The sequence below is a fragment of the Loxodonta africana genome, chromosome 4, assembly GCF_030014295.1.
Source record: "Loxodonta africana isolate mLoxAfr1 chromosome 4, mLoxAfr1.hap2, whole genome shotgun sequence".
Taxonomy (NCBI): domain Eukaryota; kingdom Metazoa; phylum Chordata; class Mammalia; order Proboscidea; family Elephantidae; genus Loxodonta; species Loxodonta africana.
This window is the reverse complement of record NC_087345.1, coordinates 173,101,217-173,122,943: the sequence shown is the minus strand read 5'-3', so window position 1 is coordinate 173,122,943 and position 21,727 is coordinate 173,101,217. Positions and strand designations below refer to the sequence as shown.

The 21,727-nt window shown below is 38.6% G+C and overlaps 1 protein-coding gene across 41 annotated transcripts in view; it reads left to right on the top strand.

Moving 5' to 3' along the window:
- The window catches only part of ZNF438 (zinc finger protein 438), a 223,164-nt gene that overhangs the window by 129,360 nt on the left and 72,077 nt on the right, over window positions 1-21,727 (top strand). For 22 of the 41 annotated variants that reach the window (XM_064285043.1, XM_064285044.1, XM_064285045.1 and 19 more), the window contains 2 exons: window positions 14,112-14,189; window positions 14,692-14,774. The exons of 1 other annotated variant lie outside the window; for it this stretch is intronic. Coding sequence is in view for 9 of the 40 variants with exons in the window: in XM_064285001.1 (XP_064141071.1) it covers window positions 14,692-14,774 (83 nt within the window). In the remaining 31 variants the exon portion in view is untranslated. Of the gene's footprint in view, window positions 1-5,958; window positions 6,066-13,237; window positions 13,393-14,111; window positions 14,190-14,691; window positions 14,775-21,727 lie in introns of all 41 variants that reach the window. 18 more of the 41 variants (XM_064285001.1, XM_064285002.1, XM_064285006.1 and 15 more) reach the window with 3 other exon arrangements.

Below are 21,727 nucleotides of genomic sequence, written 5' to 3'. Positions count from 1 at the left end.
TGATTACAAGAGAGGGGAGGGGTGCGGATGGAAAAACACTTAATAGGTAAGTGGAAACTTTGGTGAAGGGCAAGAGAGTACTGGGGAAGCCAGCACAGCATGTACAAGGCAAGGTCATGGTAGCGCCATAAAAAAAAAAAAAAAAAAAAATTTTTTTTTTTTTTTCATAGACACATCCAAATTCCCTGAGGGACCAAATTGCTGGGCTGAGGGCTGTGGGGACCATGATTTCAGGGAATATCTAGCTCAATTGGCATAACATGGTTTATAAAGAATGTGTTCTACATTCTACTTTGGTGAGTAGTGTCTGTGGTCTTAAAAGCCTGTGAGCGGCCATCTAGGATACTCCACTGGTCCTACTCCTTCGGGAGTAAGGAAGAATGAAGAAAACTAAAGATACAAGGGAAAGATTAGTCCAAAGGACTAATGAACCATATCTACCACGGCCTCCACCAGACAGTCTAGTACAACGAGATGGTGCCTGGCTACCACCACTGACTACTCTGACAGGGATCACAACAGAGAGTCCCGAACAGAGCTGGAGAAAAATGTAGAACAAAATTCTAACTCAAAAAGAAAGACCAGACTTGGTGGCCTGACAGAGACTGGAGAAACCCTGAGAATATGGCCTCCGGACACCCTTTCAGCTGAGTAATGAGGTCACTCCTGGGGTTCATCCTTCAGCCAAAGATTGGACAGGTCCATGGAATAAAACAAGACTTTTTTTTTAAAGGGGCGCACCAGCCCTGGGCAGGGACTGGAAGGCAGGAGGGAACAGGAAAGCTGATCATAAGGGAACCCAGGGTTCAGAAGGAAGAGTGTTGACATGCCGTGGCGTTGATAACCAGTGTCATAGAACAATGTGTGTACTAACTGATGAGAAACCAGTTTGTTCTGTAAAACTTCACCTAAAGCACAATTAAAAAAAAAAAAAAAAGAATGTGCTTGCCCCATCAGAGAGTATACTTAAAATGAGGATGGATTATAAAGTGTCCTGGTCCCATTTTCTAGCATGTGTGGTGTTAGACTTTATTCATTATTTTATTGTCAAGTTATAGAGCCTTGTTCCATTTTTAGAAATTCTTGTTTACTATACAGAATGTACTAAAAAAGACGTACTATTAAATGAAAATTCTCATAGTATTGATGTATTTAATATTTCCAAAGAGAGATAAATAATGAATATTTTTGAATTGAGGTGATCACTAATAAGCCTATTTCCCCTCCTAAAATAAAGTAAAAGCTCTTAGGAATAAAGTTTAACAAAAGACATGCAAAACTTTTGCAGTGAAAACAACAAAATTCAAAAAGTTACTGAAAAAATTTAAAGAAGATCTAAATAAAAGAAATACCATCTTCATGGGCTAGAAGACTTCATTAGTTGACAATTTTCCCCAAATTGATCTGTAGGTTCAACATACTCCCCATTATAATTCTAGCAGGATTTTTCTTTTTTTTAATAGACAAGCTGACTCTTAAAGTTTTAAAGGAATGGAATATCCAAAATAATCTAGGAAAAAATAAATAAAACTCTGGAGAACTTAAACTGCCTGACTTCAGACCATAACCATAAAGTTACAGTAACCAAGACAGTGTGGTGCTGCCATAAGGATCAACAAATTGATTGATGTAACTGATTAAAGAGACCAGAATACACCTACATTTATATGGTTATTTGATTTCCAACAAAGTCACCAAAGCAACTCAATGGGGAAAGGATAGTTTTTCGATAAATGAATGGTGCTGGAACAACTGAATCTCCGTATGGAAAAAAATTAATCTCAATTCCTTCCTTGCACAATGCATAAAAATTAATTTGAGGTGGATCTTACTACTGAACGTAAAAGCTAAAACCATAAAGCTTTTAGAAGAAAACATGACTTGGGGGTAGGCAAAGATTTCTTAAGACGCTGAAAGCAATAACCATAAGAAAAAGAGTTGATAAGTCAGACTTTATCAAAGTTTAAAAGTTGTTCTCATCAAATGGCACCATTAGGAAAAAAAATTTGCAAAACATATATCTATAAAAGTACTGTATAGATAAAGAATTTATATGTTGTTAGGTGCTTGGAGTTGGTTCCGATTCATACAAACCCTATGTAAAATAAAATGAAAGCTGCCCAGTCCTGCACCATCCTAACAACTGTTGATATGTTTAAGCCCATTGTTGCAGCCACTGTGTCAGTCCATATCGTTGAGGGTCTTCCTCTTTTTCACTGACCCTCTATTTTACCAAGCATGATATCCTTCTCTAGGTACCTGTCCCTCCTGATGTGTCCAAAGTACATGAGATGAAGTCTCACCACCCTCACTTCTAAGGAGCATTCTGGCTGTACTTCTTTCAAGATAGATTTGTTCGTTCTTCTGACAGTCCGTGTATATTCAATATCCTTCCCCAAGACCATAATTCAAAGTCGACAGTTCTTCTTCGGTCTTCCTTATTCATTGTAATGCCATTAAAAATGACAGTCAGAAACAGAAAAGGAGAGAGAGAGGAAATGATTTGAAAAGACACTTTATAACACAGGTACTCTACACCAGACGATACTCAAATGGCTGATAAGCACGTGCTTAACGTCATTAGCCATCAGGGAAATGCAAATAAAACCTGTAATGAGATACCACTGCACACCCACCAGAATGGCTAAAATTAAATAGACTGATAACACCAAATGTTGGTCAGAATGTTTAGCAACTGGAACTCTTATACACCGACGAACCACACTGACGAACTGCACTTAAGGTCATCTGTTTTTTGGTTTTTTGGCACTATACACAGTGTTGCAGACCATAATTTGTTGATGTTATCATTCACAGATGTTTATATGTAACGTTTCCAGCCCCCAAAGACAAACGAAGATCAAATTTATAAAGATACTGATAATAAGAGGCAGTAACAGTGAAAACTAAAAAAGTATCTGCCTTACATCAGAACTGAGTCTCAACAGAGTTGTTGGAATGGCACCCTGTCATAAGTTGGGGAGTACCTGTATATGACATAGTAGATTTATCACAATAGTAGAAACTGGAAACAGTCCAGGTGTCCATTAACAAGAGAATGGATAAACATTATATTCATACAATGGGACACTGTTTACCAACAAAAAGGATCAAACTACGGATACCTGCTGCGATATAGATGAATCTCATGTTAACTTTATGGAGTTCCACGGAAAACCAAATTTATCTTTGAGGGGAAAGAATCAGACCAGTAGTTATTTCTGGGAGGTGAGACAAGGATTGACAGGGAGTGGTCATTGAGAACTTTCTTTGAGGTGAGGGTAATGATTTGAGTTGTTGTTGTTGTTAGGTGCCATCAAGTTGGTTCCGACTCATAGTGACCCTATGCACGACAGAACGAAATACTGCCCTGTCCTGCGCCATCCTTACACTCGTTATGCTTGAGCTCATTGTTGCAGCCACTGTGTCAATCCACCTCGTTGAGGGTCTTCCCCTTTTCCACTGACCCTGTACTCTGACAAGCATGACGTCCTTCTCCAGGGACTGATCCCTCCTGAAAACATGTACAAAATATGTAAGATGCAGTCTTGCCATCCTTGCTTCTAAGGAACATTCTGGTTGTACTCCTTCTAAGACAGATTTGCTTGCTCTTCTGGCAGTCCATGGTATATTCAGTATTCTTTGTCAACACCACAATCCAGAGGCATCAATTCTTCTTCAGTCTTCCTTATTCATTGTCCAGCTTTCCCATGCATATGATGCAATTGAAAATACCATGGTTTGGGTCAGGTGCACCTTAGTCTTCAAGGTAACATCTTTGCTCTTCAACGCGTTAAAGAGGTCCTTTGCAGCAGATTTACCCAATGCAATGCGTCTTTTGATTTCTTAACTCCTGCTTCCATGGCTGTTGATTGTGGATCCAAGTAAAATCAAATCCTTGACAACTTCAATCTTTTCTCCTTTTATCATGATGTTGCTTATTGGTCCAGTTGTGAGGATTTTTGTTTTCTTTATGTGGGGGTGTAATCCATACTGAAGGCTGTGGTCTTTGATCTTCCTTAGTAAGTGCTTCAAGTCCTCTTCCCTTTCAGCAAGCAAGGTTGTGTCATCTGCATAACACAGGTTGTTAATGAGTCTTCCTCCAATCCTGATCCTCCGTTCTTCTTCATATAGTCCAGCTTCTCAGATTATTTGCTCAGCATACAGATTGAATAGGTATAATTTGAGTTAATAAGTATAAAAACTATGGAATAGTACACTTAAGATTTGTGCATTTTATTGTGTGTACATTTTACCTCAAAAGAAAAAAAAAGCTGTAAAAACTATCACAAGGAGATACTATTGTGTATCTACCAAATTGACAGAAGTGTTGACAAGGAAGTGGAACATTCTGAGCTCTCGTACTGTAGCACCTGTAGTGTGAATTGGGTCGACCGTATAAAACAGTTCGTCTCTGTCTAATAAATTGTGCATGTACCAACCCAGCAAGTCTACTCTGAGGCATAGAAACTCTTGCAAATGGACACTGAGAACCATCTGTGAATATGTTCCAGACAACTGGAGATGACTCGGATATCCATCAATAAGAGAAGGAATGAACTGTGCAATATTCAAATAGCAGATTATAATCCTACACATATCGTCATGGGTGAATCTCCTGAATATGTTGAGTGATAAAGCCAAGTGACATAAGAATACATCTAGTATGATTCCAACCAATATAATTCTATCCATTCTCTTGCAAAATGAGATAAAATATTGAGTAGGGTTACATATGGTAACATTATAAAGGAAATCAAGGAAAAAAGTTCAGGATAGTTGAGGAGGAAGCATGGGAAGGAGGATGGGAGAGAGGAGAGCCATAAAGGGGACTTCAAAGTTACTAGTAATGTTCAATTCCTTAAACCAGCTAGTGGAAAAACAGGTGTTCATTGTATTCTTTTTCTTTATAACTTATACATATGTTAAGTCGTTTGGTATGTGTTCATTTAATAACAATTAAGAAACAAAATGTACTCTTTAAAATTAAATAATATTTAAGCATACTTCATTTGCAACAGTATGAGATGGAAGGGGTAAGAAGTAGGCTTTCTGTTATCATTGGTTCAGCCATTCCATTTCATTCAAATATTTATCAAATCCTGTACACAGCCAGATACGGACTTGGCACTGGTTAGCCCTTATGTGGAGGGTACAATTTTGTTGGCTTTATCTTAAAAATGAGTGAGAAAAATGACTAAAATCTAAAATTGTTATACTCTGAAAAATAGATGCAATATAAATCTCCTGAGAATATTTCTTACAATTTGTGCCAGTATTGCTTCAGGAAGGGAAGGAAAATTATGGATTTTCATTTACGTGAAGGGTAAATGAAACCATCGTGAAAGACAAAACTAATGTTTTTGACCCTTAGAATGAGTCTAAATATGATGGGCCAGACAGCTGACATGAGTGCAGTTTTGACCTCCCTCCCCTAATGCTGGCCCAGCTGACTTTTGAAGTACATGTGTATGAATTGAAAGGTCAGTTCAACTGACCAGTGACCGGTCATTGAATTTACCTTGCAACCAGGTCATGGAGAATGTCTCCCGTAATTTATTTTCTTGACGCTTTAACTATGATCAAAATTCTCAGGATGCTATGGCTAACACCTAGATCTTACTGTTCTTCTGTTGAATCTTAAACATGTCCAAGGTATTAATGGTGTTTTTATCTCAACATTTTCTGCAAAGTTTGTGAATATTTTTCATTAAATCAGCTTGCCAGAAAATAACGCTTGAACTCTGTAGCTGTAACGTGGTATTAAATTTTTCATTTAAAATTAAAAGGGCTTACCCCAACCCTTTATTCTTTATAAGTACTCAGACATTTCTTTGGATTCCAAATAATAAATTCATAGTGCTGGATAACCAGCAAGATGACAGTCTCGGTGCTTATATGAAGTACTTAAATATACACAATTGCAACTCCAAAGCCTTATTACTTCATTTATCACAGGAATTGCCCAAGTTCTGCAGTATTTTGTAAGAAAAGCTACTCAACTTGTATGAATTCTCCCAGGAATGACCAAGAATATTATGCCAATTTAATCCAAAATATCGAAGGTAGGGTTCTAAATGACATTTAATAGTATGATTTATTTTCTATCTTAAATTTTATAGGGCACAAAACAAGATCCTATCCTCTCATATTGCTTTTTATTTTTAAAGAGTCTGAGTGATGATAAAAATCAAAGCTTAAGAACTGTCAGATGATTTATGATATTTCATTTATTTTTCAAAGGATGGAGATGTCACCAGTAAGCCTATTAGAATGGTAGGCTTAAAGTTCCTAGATTTTAAAATAGACCAGCTGCATAAACAAATGTATGAGCTTTGTAATTTAATTCTATGTGATTTTTTTTTTTTTTTTAAATACTTCAAAGTACAAAAGGAGGCAGTTTTTCTTAGGTCACAAATAGGTGTTTATGTCATTATATCTCAAACTTTTAAGTACATTTCGAGATCTATTTTTTTAAATATTAATACTTCCATTGTGTTTATTACAACCTCAAGACATTTCACTTTCTGTCCACCTAAATCTCCTTTCTTTTATGAGCTGACATCAACGAAGGTGGAATGTAGAGAAACTGGAAGAAGATTGCTTTTAAAAAATTGAAATTTTGTAGTCAGAGATGGGTAATTGAATAACTATTTTTGAGAATGTGGTAAAAGCACTTTAAAGTATTTTTTATTAAACTTTTTAATTTGAGATAATTGTAGATTCACTTGCAGTTACAAGAAATAATACGGCATCCTGTGTCATCTTCAGAGTTTCCCCCAATGGTAACATCTTGCAGAGCTATAGTACAGCATCACACCAGGATATTAGCATTGGTACAATCCACCGATCTTATTCGCACTTCCCCAGTTTTGCTTGTACTCACTTGTGTATATGTGTGTGTTTAGTTCTATGCAATTTTATCACACATGTTGCTTCTCTATCTGTAGTCAAGATATAGAACTGTTCCATCACAGGATCCCTCATGTTGTCTTTTATAATCTCATCCACCTCCTCCCCCACACCTGCCCCCATCCCCTAGTGGCAACCACTAGCCTGTTCTCTATAATTTTTTCATTTCAGTAATGTTACATAAATGAAATAGTGTGTAACCTTTAGGGATTGGGTTTTTCAGCATAATTCCCTTGAGATTTGTCCACGTTGCTGTATATGTGATAGTTCCTTCCTTTTTATTACTGAATAATATTCCATCAAGAACAATTTTGACTTTTCATTTTGACGAACACATACATACGCGAATATATATATATAGAGAGAGAGCCCTGGTGGTGTAGCGGTTAAGAGTTTGCTGCTAACCAAAAGATCAGCAGTTCAGATCCACCAGCTGATCCTTGGAAACCCTATGGGGCAGTTCTGCTCTGTCCTACAGGGTCGCTATGAGTCGGAATTGACTCAGTGGCAATGGATTTGGTTTGCAGGGTTGTATCCTTTCACTAATTCAATCTGTATGCTGAGCAAATAATCCAAGAAGCTGGACTATATGAAGAAGAACATGACATCAGGATTGGAGGAAACTCATTAACAACCTGCATTATGCAGATGACACAGCCTTTCTTGCTGAAAGTGAAGAGCATTTGAAGCACTTATTGATGAAGATCAAAGACCACAGCCTTCAGTATGGATTGTATCTCAGCATAAAGAAAACAAAAATCTTCACAACTGGACCAGTAAGCAACATCATGATAAATGGAGAAAAGACTGAAGTTGTCAAGGATTTCATTTTACTTGCATCTACAATCAATACCCATAGAAACAGCAGTCAAGAAATCAATGTTTTGAGAAAGGAAACGAGAGTTTTCATTCAAAAATGGAATCTTCTGGCTCACTTTAAGAAAGAGAAAGGGGAGGAACTTGTAAAAAAAAAAAAAGCAAACAACGCATTGCATTGGGCAAATTTGCTGCAAAAAGCCTCTAAAGTGTTAAAAAGCAAAGATGTCACCTTGAAGACTAAGGTGCCCCTGACCCAAGCCATGGTGTTTTCAATCACCTCATGCATGCAAAAGCTGAATGATGAATAAGGAAGACTGAAGAATTGAAGCCTTGAATTGTGGTGTTGACAAAGAGTACTGAATATACCATGGACTGCCAAAAGAACAAACAAATCTGTCCTGGAAGAAGTACAGCCAGAATGCTCCTTAGAAGCAAGGATGGTGAGACTACATCTCACATACTTTGGATATGTTACCAGGAGGGACCAGTCCCTGAAGAGGGACATCCTGCTTGGTAAAGTAGAGGGTCAGTGAAGAAAAAGAAGACCTTGGATAAAATTGACTGACATAAGGGCTACAGTAACGGGCTCAAGCATAACAATTGTGAGGATGGTGCAGGACGAGGCAGTGTTTCATTCTCTTGTACATAGGGTCACTGTGGGTCAAACCAACTCAATGGCACCTAACAGCAACAACAAAATATATAAATATATATACAAATACATATATAGATAAATACATATACATACATATATATATCAGCCCTAGTGGTACAGTGGTTAAGCACTTGGCTGCTAGGAGGTTCAAACCCATCAGCTGTTCTGCTGGAGAAAGGTGTGGCAGTCTGTTCCTGTAAAAATTTGCAGCCTGGGAAACTATAGGATCGCTGTGAGTTGGCAGTGGGCTTTGTTTTATTTTTTATGTATATATATACATATACACACATGTATATACCCACTGCTCACTTATCAACATGGCTAGGTACCAAAGATCAGCTTTGTGTGAAAATGGAGGATGACCACATCAGATCACAAAATGGAAGATGACTATATCATTACATAACTGTCAAATTACATCATTACATAACTGCCAGATTACATCATTATGTAACTGCCAAACCACTGAGAATCATGGCCCAGCCATGTTGACCCATAACCTTAACCATCACAGCCAGCGCTACTCCACCTTGGGGTTCGTTATTGCTAGATGTACATCTTTAATGCGCAAAATAGTTGCACAGTAGATTTTTTACTTTTGTTATAGATGTGTGATGTCAGATAATGAGATAGTTGTTAAGTGAAGGGTAGCCGTATAGTGTTAAGAAATAATGTAAAAATATATCATTTTGGAAAGTTTTTACAACAATGTTGAAATTAACCTGTTAAAATATGATAAGTTTTTAATGTCCTTTTAGCCACTTAGATTGGATTTGCCTGTGCCTTCACATTCTAAGATGAATTGCTACTTCTATCCTGAAAATGTATTTCCAGCAAGGGAAGAAAAAAAGTTATTCTATTCTTTAACAATAACTCATTCTAATAAAAACTGGAAAGGTTGGGAAAGATACCAAGCTGATAAATGCATGACAAGTCCTTGTTCTGATTCCAGTGGATTTGCTATTTAGTTTTTTGTTTTTTTCTTTCATGCGACCTGTGATTACCCAAGTAACTCTCTTCATAGAGCCTGTCGTTACCAAAGCAACTTTCCTTGCCTCTGTGCTTGTGTTTGTTTGTTTGTTTTCGACTAAATTATTAAGAAATGGCAGGGTTTTCTTTAAATTTTAGCCGATTGAAATACTTCTTCCCTACCTTCTCTTCTAAATGTACTCTCCTTTGCTCTGCCCTGAGAGAGAGGTATGGAGTACTAATAATAAAAGTAGTTGACCTTATCCGAGAGGATAGGGAACACTTCCCAAAGGAAGGTACATTTACGCAGAGATCTTAAAGATGAAAAGAAGTTAACTAGGAGAAGAAGAGAAGGAACGAGCTTTCTAAACAAAGGGAAGAGCACGTGCAAAGATGCTGCGGTGGGAAGGACCGAAGCAGGGCTGGGACTGGAATAAAGCCCATGCAGAAAGAGCTCTGAGAGCCAAAGGAGTGCATGGTATATAGTAAGACTGGAGAGGTAGGCAGAGGCTTGATCATGTGGGCTTCTTAGGCCACATTTATGGAGATTTGTTCTTATCCTAAGACCAATGGGAAGCCAATAAAAAAATTTAAGCAGGAGATTGACCTAATCAGATTTGCAATCTGCAAAGATCATTTTGTCTGCAATGTGGAATGTGCTTTGGGGTGAAGAGTAAAAAAACCAAAACCCACTGCCATTGAGTCAATTTTCGACTCATAGCGACCCTGGGTTAATTAGTTGGGAGGCCATTTTAGTAGTCTGCACGGGAGAGGGATGGAGCTCGGGGTAGGGTGATGGTTGGAGAGTTATAGAGAAGACAGATTTAATCAGTAAATGTAAACAGATATGTAGTATTAAAAATCAGAGAGGAAGGGGAGGAACTGTATTGAGGATAACTACTAGGTTTCTGACTAAAGCAATTAGATCGACTAGAAGATCACATTTGAGAAAAAATCATAAATTTCATTCTGGATGTAGAATTTCAGATGGCTTTGAAACATACAAAAAGAGATGCCCGGTAGTAATAATGATGATAAAAAAAAAAACACCAGGGTTTCCAATAATGATCATAACTAATACTTATTAGCATTTGCTATGAAATGCATTTTTTACAGGGGTGGGGGTGGGGGGGAGGCAGGAAGGACACAGAAACACGGAAAAGTTGAGAGACTTACCCAAGGTCAGAGATAGTAAGTGGTGAGACAGGATTCGAATCCAGGTGGTCCGCCTCTACAGCTCCTTACCAGTCTGTACACTGCTGTGGTAGACCATTAGATGTATGGGTCTAAAGCTCACAGCAGAGGTCTGGACTGGCCTCAAAAAGTTTGTTTCTATATGTATTGATGTGATAAAAGTATAGATGTGGATGAGATTTCCTAGGGAGAGAATGTAATGTAAGATGTGATGTTTGTATTGAGGAGCTCCAGCATTTAATGATCAAGAATGAGCAGAAAGGCAGAAGGACAAATCAGGGGCTCTGGTTCATAGAAGCTAATAGAAAGAGGATATTGAGAAGGAGAAAATGGGCAGCAGTTATTATGCTATTGAGATGTCAGGTAAGATCAGGACTGAACAGCATCTGTGGATGACTTTGGAAGAAGATGTTTTGGAGGAGTGATGGGACCACAGACCAAATGGTGAGTGCACGGGAGACGAGGAAGTGGAGTAGGAGCATTTAGGCTCTAGAGTGTTTCCAAGGAGCGGTTGGTGGATTTGAACTGCCGACCTTTTGGTTAGCAGCCAAGCTCTTAATCGCTATGCCACCAGGGCTCCAGAGACGTGTATTTGAGACAAAGAGAGATAGAGTTATGAACCATAGCTAGAGGGAGATGTGGGGCCAAGTGATTCCGTTTTTGTTGTTTTAATGGAAGAGACTTGGGCTTATTCAAAAGCCAGTGTAAAAGATCTGGTTTAAAAGAAGTTGAACATGCAAGCAACGGAAGGAGTCATATTTTCATGGTATTGGGAAACCAGGAGAGAACAGAATCCAAGGCATAAGCAGGTGGCCTGGCCTTGGGCAGGGAGAGGGACAGCCCCTCTTGTGTCAGGTCCTAAGTAGGAGGAACTGGAGCAATGTAGTTAGCTATGCATAAAATACTGGGAAGGTGAGTGACCTTCCATCTGATAGCTTCTGTTTTCTCTGGAAAACCAAAACCAAACCTGTTGCTATGAGTCGATTATGACTCATAGTGACCCTGTAGGACAGAGTAGAACTGCCCCATAGGGTTTCCAAGGCTGTAATCTTTACAGAAGCAGACTGCTGCATCTTTCTTTCGCAGAGCAGCTGGTGGGTTCCAACCACTGACCTTTTGGTTAGCACTAAAGCCCTTCAAGCACTGCACCCCCAGGTCTTTTTTTTTTTTCTAAAAAAAAAAAAACAAAACAAAAACCACAGTGCCGTCGAGTCAATTCTGACTCATAGTGGCCCTATAGGACAGAGTAACTGAGTAGAACTGCCCCATAGAGTTTCTCTCTAGAAAGTGGAAGTGAAATGTTCTGGTGAAAGAGATGGAGAGGAACGTGGTAAAGGAGGTTTGAGGAGTTACGGGAGTGTTATTCATTGAGGGGAATCCTTGGTGACATCGTGGTTAAGTGCTACAGCTGCTTACCAAAAGGTCAGCAGTTTGACTCCACCAGGCGCTCCTTGGAAACTCTGTGGGGGCAGTTCTGCTCTGTCCTACAGGGTCGCTATGAGTCGGCATCAACTTGATGGCAACGGGTTTATTCATTGAGGAGGCTGGCTCTTGAGTCTCCAAAAACATTTGGGCTATGTGTTTCTTAGTTGGCCCCAAAACACCCTTTTCTGAGTACTTGCAGGGTTTGAGGAGATGAGGATGTAGGATACAGAGAAAAAAAACCAAATGCAGCTCCTCTATTGTATGTGCAGTTCTCCAGGGGATGAGGTCAGTAATTAAAGCACAAAGAGAGACAAGGAAGGCATAAGGTTTTGTACTATGGAAAATTTTTAACAGGATTCTACACATTTTTTTAAAAGCAGGCATATATGGTGATTCAAATTCTTTCATTGAAAGAATCTTCTGGTACTTCACATGTTATCTTAAATTTTACTTGCTTACTAAGCAGGTTGCTGAGTGTGTGCCCTGCAGGTGTTCACTAAATGTTCTTGGAAGGAATGGTGAGAAAATTGCTAGATTTTGCGACCCTGCTTGTACTGTGGGATGCATTTTATTTGGTAAGGGGGATTTTTACTCACCTTCCACAAGTAGATAGATGTTCTCATTTGAAATGACATTATCCCTCCTTCTTTATAACCTGCTAAGAGAGTTACTTCCACTTACCCATTTAAATTTTTATTTATTTAATGTAGTTGGGAAGTGTGAATCATGATTGATGTATTACCTTTATTTTCTTTCTTTTTTAATTTTTAAATTATAAAAACTTCTATTTGAACAACATTGGTGTAAGATTTTGATACTTTTTGTAGTGATTCTCTTTGATGATTTCTACTTCAAAATTTATGAAATGCTAGTCTTGATTTTTGATAGTAAAGATACATTGAATACAGTAGTTTCAATTTTAACCATATTAATTTAGAATTGATTTAGGACGAACAGAATGCTTACGCAAAAATCCTAAAAAACATACTGGAACGAATACATTTTATCTTCATTTTTTTTGTCAAGAATAGGTAAAAGATAATGTTTTTCTGTAGACGTATTTTTGCCAATACACAGATAAAGATCTCTATTTAAACGAATGACTGTCAAAAGGAAGTGGAATATAATTATAATTAACTGGTAAAGTTCTTTTCTGCTCCTTTGTAAGATTGTGCCTCCATCCTCTATACTGCCAAACCCCTGCTGAGACTCTTTCACAACCATGAGTCACTGAACAGATTTTTTTTTTCCTGCTCTCATCAGATTTGGAACTGCCCACGGCTTGCTTCTATGATAGCTTTCTCTGTTTGCCCGCCTATGGTTGTAGGAGGCTGGTTTCTACCTAGGTTTGGCTGGGAGTGGAGGAAATGATGTCCTGTCGTCACCAAATTCTTCTAGGCGTATCCCGGAAAACTGAGGTATCTGGGTATTGGCTGAAGCCTACTCTTGTCTCTTCCCAAGTGCCCATCAGCTCTTACCTTCATTAACCGTAATGTCCTTACTCCTCCTCTCCAGAGACTCTTGCTACCTGGCATCCATAACCACTTCAGGCATGGTCTTTCTTCTTTCCTGTGCTTTTAGCCTGAGTTGAATCTTCTTTCTCACTCTCACATGTGGTGACTCTACTCTGGATCCCCCAGGAAGGCTTTAAGTCTTTATTAAGTCTCCTAGGCATGGAGAGAATGTACCTTGCTTCTCAAGAAATGCTCATTTGAACCTAGGAGAGCCTCGGTCATTGAGAACTAATGTAAAAGAAGATCTAGGCAGGCAAACTTTGAAGAAGATTAAATGTGCTTGCCATGACCTTTATTTTGGTCATGGAGATAGTTTCAAAAACATACCTGCACCCCTGTTGTTTTCACTCCCCTCTACACATATCGTAGCTGTGTGGGTATATCACGATGTATTCATCAAAATCGGAAGAAGGCATGTGTTGTACCAGCTTGGCAAGTATTTTTAGATTCAGGCCCGTGCTTCTGAAATAGCTTTGCCATGTTTAACTTCTTACTTATTTAGATCATAGATGATGTCATTAATTTGGAATGGAAAGCACCCTGCTTTAACAATCTCTCTTATAAGTCTAAATGATTTACCATGCAGTATTAAGAAGTAAAATGCTGTCATTATTTTCCACCAGGGGTCATACAATAGAAGGGTAGCCTGTTCAGAATGAAGATGAAGAGGATTGAGTAAGAAGAGGTCTAGGAAAAAAAAAGTAAATTTTTATTTTGTGGTACTTATTATTCCAGTTATTATTTTTGGACTTTGGATTCTATTTTCTGGAAGTACGGCACAGAATCAGGAGCTCTGCATTTTATTCCGTTAGACTTCTGATGTCTTTTGAGAATCATGTAATTCTCCCGTTGCCCAAGTAATGATGGCAGAGCCGACTCAGCAGCACACAACATGGAGATTATGTGTGAATTCACTTATTTTTGATTACATAATACTCAGAACCACATATTAAGCATTTCTGGGATTTCTAACTTGACATAATTCAATAGTTAGTGCATGTACATATACTATGAGAAATCTTAGTATTTTACTTACATCAGTGGTAAGCTTTTGTATTATGCAATAGAATAAGCAAATATCTTTATAGATCCCAAATACTGTTTTTTGTTTTTTCTTAAGGTAGATGTAGACTTAATGATAAACTAATAATATTGTTTTGCATTTTTCTCTTAAAAGTTTGAAAATCCAATTTTGTTTTTTAGGTATGTTGAAGAAAGTCAGCAAATTTTATCTTGTAGACATTCTGTGGGAAATAGCTGCAAACTTCATACAAGAATAATAAAAGGTATTTTATTAGAGATTTTTACATGTTGATGTTGTCATAATTCTTGGATGTGCCTTATGAGGCGTACTTAACAAAATGTACTACACTGTGTACTACTTCCTGTAGTATATTTTGTAAACGAAATGTCTTAATCCTAAAATTTATTTCTACTGTATCAAGTGACATACCGTATTTTTATGCAAATAACATACCTTCTACGTTTGTTTGCCAACGGCGCCCTCCCTGCCAGATATTTTCATAAGTCCCACTGTGCCAACTCTTGTTACATGTTGCTGTTGAAAAAAAAAAAAACTGAGCATACTGCACTTACAAAAATACCTGGCCGCGAAAGGGCACAGTTGGCAAATAAATGTAGAAGGTGTGCATTATTTGCGTAAAAATACGATAATCTTTCTTTCAGAAAATACTTGGGCAAACAATTTCAGTATTAGCTATTTGAAATGACATTAATTATTTTCACTGTGCTTGTGTTAATTTTTTCATTTGCATGTCCTTTGCAATCACCTGAATGAGCACTGGTGGTACAGTGGTTGAGTGCTCAGCTGCTAACTGGAAGGTTGGCAGTTTGAACCCATCAGCCACTCTATGGAAGAAAGAAGTGGCAGTGTTCTTCCACAAGGATTACCATCTTGGAAACCCTATGGGACAGCTCTGCTCTGTCCTATAGGGTTGCTATGAGTTGGAATCAACTCGACAGCAATGGGTTTAGGTTTTTTTCTTTTTTTTTTTTTGAATCATTTATTCACAACATGCCACAAGAAATAAAATTAACCAGGAAAGGTAGGACAGCTACCTTCCTTTCCTACTTTACTCTCCTAAGAGTTATTCAGAATAGGTGTGATTCGGAGCAAATCCAAAGTGAGGCTCTTAATGTGCATGCCTTTTACCTTTTACCATTAGAATGATATTAAACAGAATGGTGAACACCCTTTCTGGATACATCAGCATAGCTTGGGTTCCAATTCCAGATCCATCACTATAAAAAAAATTAGACCTAATAGACATTTATAGAACATTCCAATTCAGCAAGGGCAGAATACATGTTCTTCTCATGTGCATATGGAACATTCTCCAGGATAGACTATCTGTTAGACCACAAGACAGACTCTCAAAAGACTTAATAAGGATTGAGATCATTTGAAGTATGTTCTCCAACCACAGTGGAATGCAATTAGAAATCAGTCACAGAGGGAAGTTGGGGAAATTCATAAATATGTGGGAATTAAACAATGTACTCCTAAATAGCCGATGAATCAAAGAAGAAGTTACAAAGGAAGTTCGAAAATACCTTGTGTTATGGTTCAGATTGTGTGTCAACTTGGTTGGGCCATGATTCTCAACGGTTTGGCAGTCGTATATATAACGTTGTGATCACTTCTCTCTTGCAATTTGACATGTGATCACCCCCATGATGGAATCTGCTGTGAGTAGCCAGTCAGTTGAAAGGGAGTTTCCTTGCATATGTGGGCTACATCAAATATAAGCAGACATTCTGGCGAAGCTCAGGGGCTTTTTGCTCCAGCTGGGTCCTGCGTCTAGCTCCTGTTCATCTGACCTCCAGTTCTTGGGACTTGAGCTAGCAGCTTACCCACAGTCTGGCTTACTGATCGTGGGATTCATCAATCTTTGCAGCTACAAAAACTTACAGGATGCAGCTAAACAAAGCAGTGCTTGCAGGAAAATTTATAGCTGTAAATGGCCATATTCAAAAAGAAGATCTCAAATCAGTAATATAACACTCTACTGTAACATCCTAGAAAAAGAAGAGCAAACAAAACTTAAGCAAACTCACAAGCAAATTTGAACTTCCTTCTGCTTAAGGAAGGAAAGATTAGAGCACAAATAAATGAAATCGAGAGCAGAAAACAGAAAATCAACAAAAGCAAAAGTTGGTTCTTTGAAGAGTTCAACGAAATTGACAAACCTTTAGCTAAACTGACCAAGAAAAAAAGAAGACTCAAGTTACTAAAATCACCAGTAAAAGAGGGGGCATCACTACTGGTCTTACTGAAATAAAAGGGATTATAAGGAATACTGGGGGCCTGGCGGTACAGTGGTTAAGGATCGGCTGCTAACTAAAAGGTCAGCAGTTCAAATCTACCAGCTGCTCCTGAATCCACCAGCCGCTCCTTGGAAACCCTATAGTGCAGTTCTGTTCTGTCCCATAGAGTCACTATGAGTCAGAATCTATTAAACAGCAATGGGTTTTTGGAATGGGTATAAGGAATACTATGAGCAACTGTATACCAAAAAATTAGATAACTTAGGTGAAATTGCTCAAGCATAGCAATGATTGTGAGGATGGCACAGGACTAGCCAGTGTTTTGTTCAGTTGTATGTAGGGTTGCGGTGATTTTAAACCAACTTGACAACACCTAAAAACAACAACAGATGAAATTGTCAAATTCTTGAAAGAAATAATTAACCAAAGCTGACTCAAGAAGAAATAGAAAATCTGAACCTATAACAAATAAAGAGATTAAATTAGTAATCAATAAACTTCCCACAAAGAAAAGCCCAGGCCCGCTTCCCTGGATAATTTCAGTATACATTTAAAGAAGAACTAACATTAATCTTAACAAACTCTTTCCAAAAATGAAGAGAAGGGAATACTTCCCAACTTATTTTATAAGTCCATATTACCCTGATACCAAAACCAAAGATAGTGCAAAAAAAAAAAACAGACCAACATCCTTTATGAATATAGCTGCAAAAATCCTCTACAGAGTACCAGCAAACCAAATCTAGCAACATGTAAAAATAATTATAAGCCATAACCAAGTGGGATATATCTCAAGAATACAAGGTTGATTCAGCATATTAAAGAATGAAGAAGAAAAACTGCTGATTACATCAATAGATGGAGAAAAAGCATTTGGCAAAATCCAGCAACCTTTTATGATAAAAAATACTCAACAAAGTAGGAGGTGAAAAGAACCTCCTCAACCTGATAAAGGGTATTTAGGAAAACATCAAAGCTAACATCATACTTAATGGTGGAAGACTGAAATTCTTCCCGCTAAGATCAAGAAGATGGCAAAGATGTGTCCTCTGACCACTTCTATTCAACATAATATTAGAAGTTCTAGCCAGGGTAACTAGGCAAAAATAAATAAATAAAAGGTATCTGGATTGGAAAGAAAGAAGTGAAACTTTGTGCATTTGCAGATGACATGCTGTTGTGTGTAGAAAATTCTAAGGAATCCACTAAAAAAACTATTAAAATAAACAAGTTCAGCAGGGGTCCAGGAAGAATAAAATACTTAGAAATGATTTTATTTGTACTTTACTTGCACATCTTTTGTAGAAGTACCAGGTTTGTACACCAGAAACTAAAAAATCATTGCCGATAGAAATTAAAGAAAACATCAATAAATGGAAAGATATCCCATGTTCTTAGATAGGAAGACTTATCACTGTAAAGATGACTGTATTCCCCAAATTGATCTACAGATTAAACGCAATCTCTATGAAAATCCTAGCTGTGTTTTTTGCGGAAATTGACATTCAGTCCCAAAATTCATATGAAAATACAGGGAACCCCTAATACTCAAAACAATCTTGAAAAGAAAAACAAAGTTGGAGGACTCACACTTCCCAACTTTAACACTTAATACAAAGCTACAGTAATCAAGATAGTGTGGTTCTGGCATTAGAATAGACTTATAGATCAATGGAGTAAAATTGGGAGTCCAAAAATAAGCCCTTAGATTTATGATCAACTGATTTTTCAACAAAGGTGCCAAGAGGATTCAGTGGGGGAAAGAATAGCCTTTTCAGTGAATTGATGCTGGATCAACCTGATACCCATGTGCAAAAGAGTGAAATTGGACCCTGACTCACACCATATACAAGCATTAACTCAAAATGGATCAACGACCTAAATGTAGGAGCTAAAACTATATACACCTCTTAGAGGGAAACATACGCCTGAATCCTTATGGCCTTGGAGTAGGCAATAACTTCTTAGATATAACAACTAAAAGCACAAGGAACAACAACAACAATGCCTTAGGCTAGATTCTGTAGAGAAGCAAAACCAGTGAAGCATGTGTATATATAAAGAGAGAGACAGATCTGTATCAAAGAAATGGCTCACGCAGTTGTAGATGTTGGAAAATCCCAAGTCCATGGGTCAGGCATCAGGCTGGAGGCCTCTCCTGACTCATGTAAATGTAGGGGTTGACAAACCCAAGATCAGCAGGTCAGATGGCACACTACTGGCTCAAGTCTCAAGAATCAGAGGTCAGGTAATGATGAACTAAATGCAGGATCCAGAGCAGAGCAAAAGCCATCGAGCTTTGCCAGAAAGTCCATATATATTGGATGTAGGCCACACCACCAAGAAAACCACCTTTAAACTGACTGGCTGCTTATAGCAGATCTCATCATGGAGGTGATTACATTATATCAGATCTCATCATTAAGGTGATTACATCATTACATAACTGCTAAACTGCAACATAATTGCCAAGCCACTGAGAATCATGGCCCAGCCAAGTGGACACAACCTTAACCATCACAGTCTACCCCTTGTCAACTTAGCACCTGTACAGATCTCCTTAAACCATATGTAATCTCTAAATAAAGACAATTATGAAGTCATGCGTGCGCCTAACATGATACAGCTAACTTGGGTACAACTGAAAACACACTAGCCCTGTTTACATCTTATATTTGATAAATGAAGAAAACAAAAATATTTTATGCCTATGTACAAGAAAGGAATATTCATAACAATTACAGTCCTTGTTTCTGAGACTGGTCATATGGTTATAGCTGGTATTTAGAAATTCTTCTTCCACCACTCATTCCATATTCCCTTTGCCCTCAGCAAGTTCTTTGCCTGGTGGGGCGACCCAAACCTCTCTTCCTCAAGGGTTTGGGCCATTAGTAGTCATGTCAAAATTGGTTGTTGTAGTTTTCCATTGACTTTAGTCACAGGGCATGGTAGTACTCAGACGCCCTAAGGGATATCCTGCATATTAGACATACCCTTCTTTACCTCCATCACCCGTTGCCATCGAGTCGATTTCAACTCATAGCAACCCTGTAGGACAAAATAGAACTGCCCTATAGGGTTTCCAAGTAGCGGCTGGTGGACTCAAACTGCCGAGCTTTTGGTTAGCAGCCAAAGCTCTTAACCACTGTGCCACCAGGGCTCCTTATCTCCATTATGTAATATCAATCCAGTTTCCTCTAGGTAGTCAGGATCAGTCACACCAGTCAATAAGGTAACTCCCTTCTTTGCCTGTTGATCCAGAGGAAGCCCTGATGGCGTTCTTAAATTCCAGTTCAGTGGAATCAGTGATGTCTCCAGGTGGGAACACACCCAAATTAGGAATATGTTGCCTCCAACATCAAAAGACGCCCACTAGGCATTGTGTCTCCTTTTTAGCTGTGGGAGGGGCCAGGTGCAATAACTTACCCTTCACTTTAGAAGGAATATCTTGACATACTCTACACCTTTGGACCCCTAGAAATTTCACTGAGGTGGAAGGTACCTGAATTTTTGTCAGATTAATTTCCCACCCCTGGTTGCACAGTGGTTAAGAGCTACAGCTGCAAACCAAAAGGATGGCAGTTCAAATCCACCAGTTGCTCCTTGGAAACCCTGTGGGGTGGTTATACTCTGTCTTATAGGATCTCTATGAGTCAGAATTGACTCTACAGCAACAGGTTAGTGTGCAAATATTTATCAGTAAGTCCAGAGTCATTGACATTTCTTCCTTACTAGGCCCAATCAGCATAATGTCATCAATGTAATGGACATATATGACATCTTATGGAAGGGAAAACTGATCAAGGTCCCTGCAGACTAAATTATGACATAGGGCTGGAGAGTTGATATACCTCTGAGGTAGGACACTGAAGGCATCTTGCTAGCCTTGCCAGCTGAAGGCAAACTGTTTCTGGTGGTCCTTCAAAATAGGTATGGAGAAAAAGGCATTAGCTATATCAGTAGTTGCATACCAGGTACCAGGAGGTGTATTAATTTCCTGAAGCAATGAAACCACATCTGGAACAGCAGCTGCAGTTGGAGTCACCACCTGGTTAAGTTTTCGATAATCCACTGTCATTCTCCGAGATCCATCAGTTTTTCTGCACAGGCTAGATGGGCGAGTTGAATAGGAGTGGGGTGAGAACCACCACTCTTGCATCCGTCAAGTCTTTGATGGTGGCAGTAATCTCTGTAATCCCTCCAGGAATGTGGTATTGCTTTTGGTTTACTATTTTCCTAGGTAGGGGCAGTTGTAATGGCTTTCACTTGGCTTTTCCTACTTGATAGCCCTTACTCCACTTATCAGGGATCCAGTGTGGGGGTTCTGCCAGTTACTGAGTATATCTCTTCTGATTATGCATTCTAGAACTGGGGAAATTACTACAGGACAGGTTTGGGATCCACTGGACCCACTGTGAGACAAACCTGAGCTAAGACTCCATTAATTACCTGACTTCCATATGCTCCCACTCTGACTGGTAGGCTACAATGACATTTTGGGTCTCCTGGAATTAGTGTCAGTTCAGAGCCAGTGAGTGACTAGTAATCTCTGAAAAGTGTGATTATTTCCTTTTCCCCAATGAATAGTCACCCTTAAAAGGCCATAGATCCCTTTGGGGAAGGCTGGGAGAAAGATTAACCGTATAAATTTTAACACTGTAGTGGGGTCCTTCCTCAAGGGGACCTGGTTTTACCCTCATTCAAGGGGTTTTGAGTCACTAAACTTGCCCAAGTCTGGAAATTGATGGAGCAACCATGATACTCTGTTCTGGCAATTTGAGTTAGACTGCCATTTACTGGACCTAGACTTCTTCCTTTTATACAGATCAAGTAAATATTTAGTAGATTTCCCATCTATTTCACTTCTGGGGACTAAGTAGCCAATCCCATAAGTCCATACAACTCAGACTATTCAGATTACTCTGCCATACAACTCAGGCTGTTTGACTCT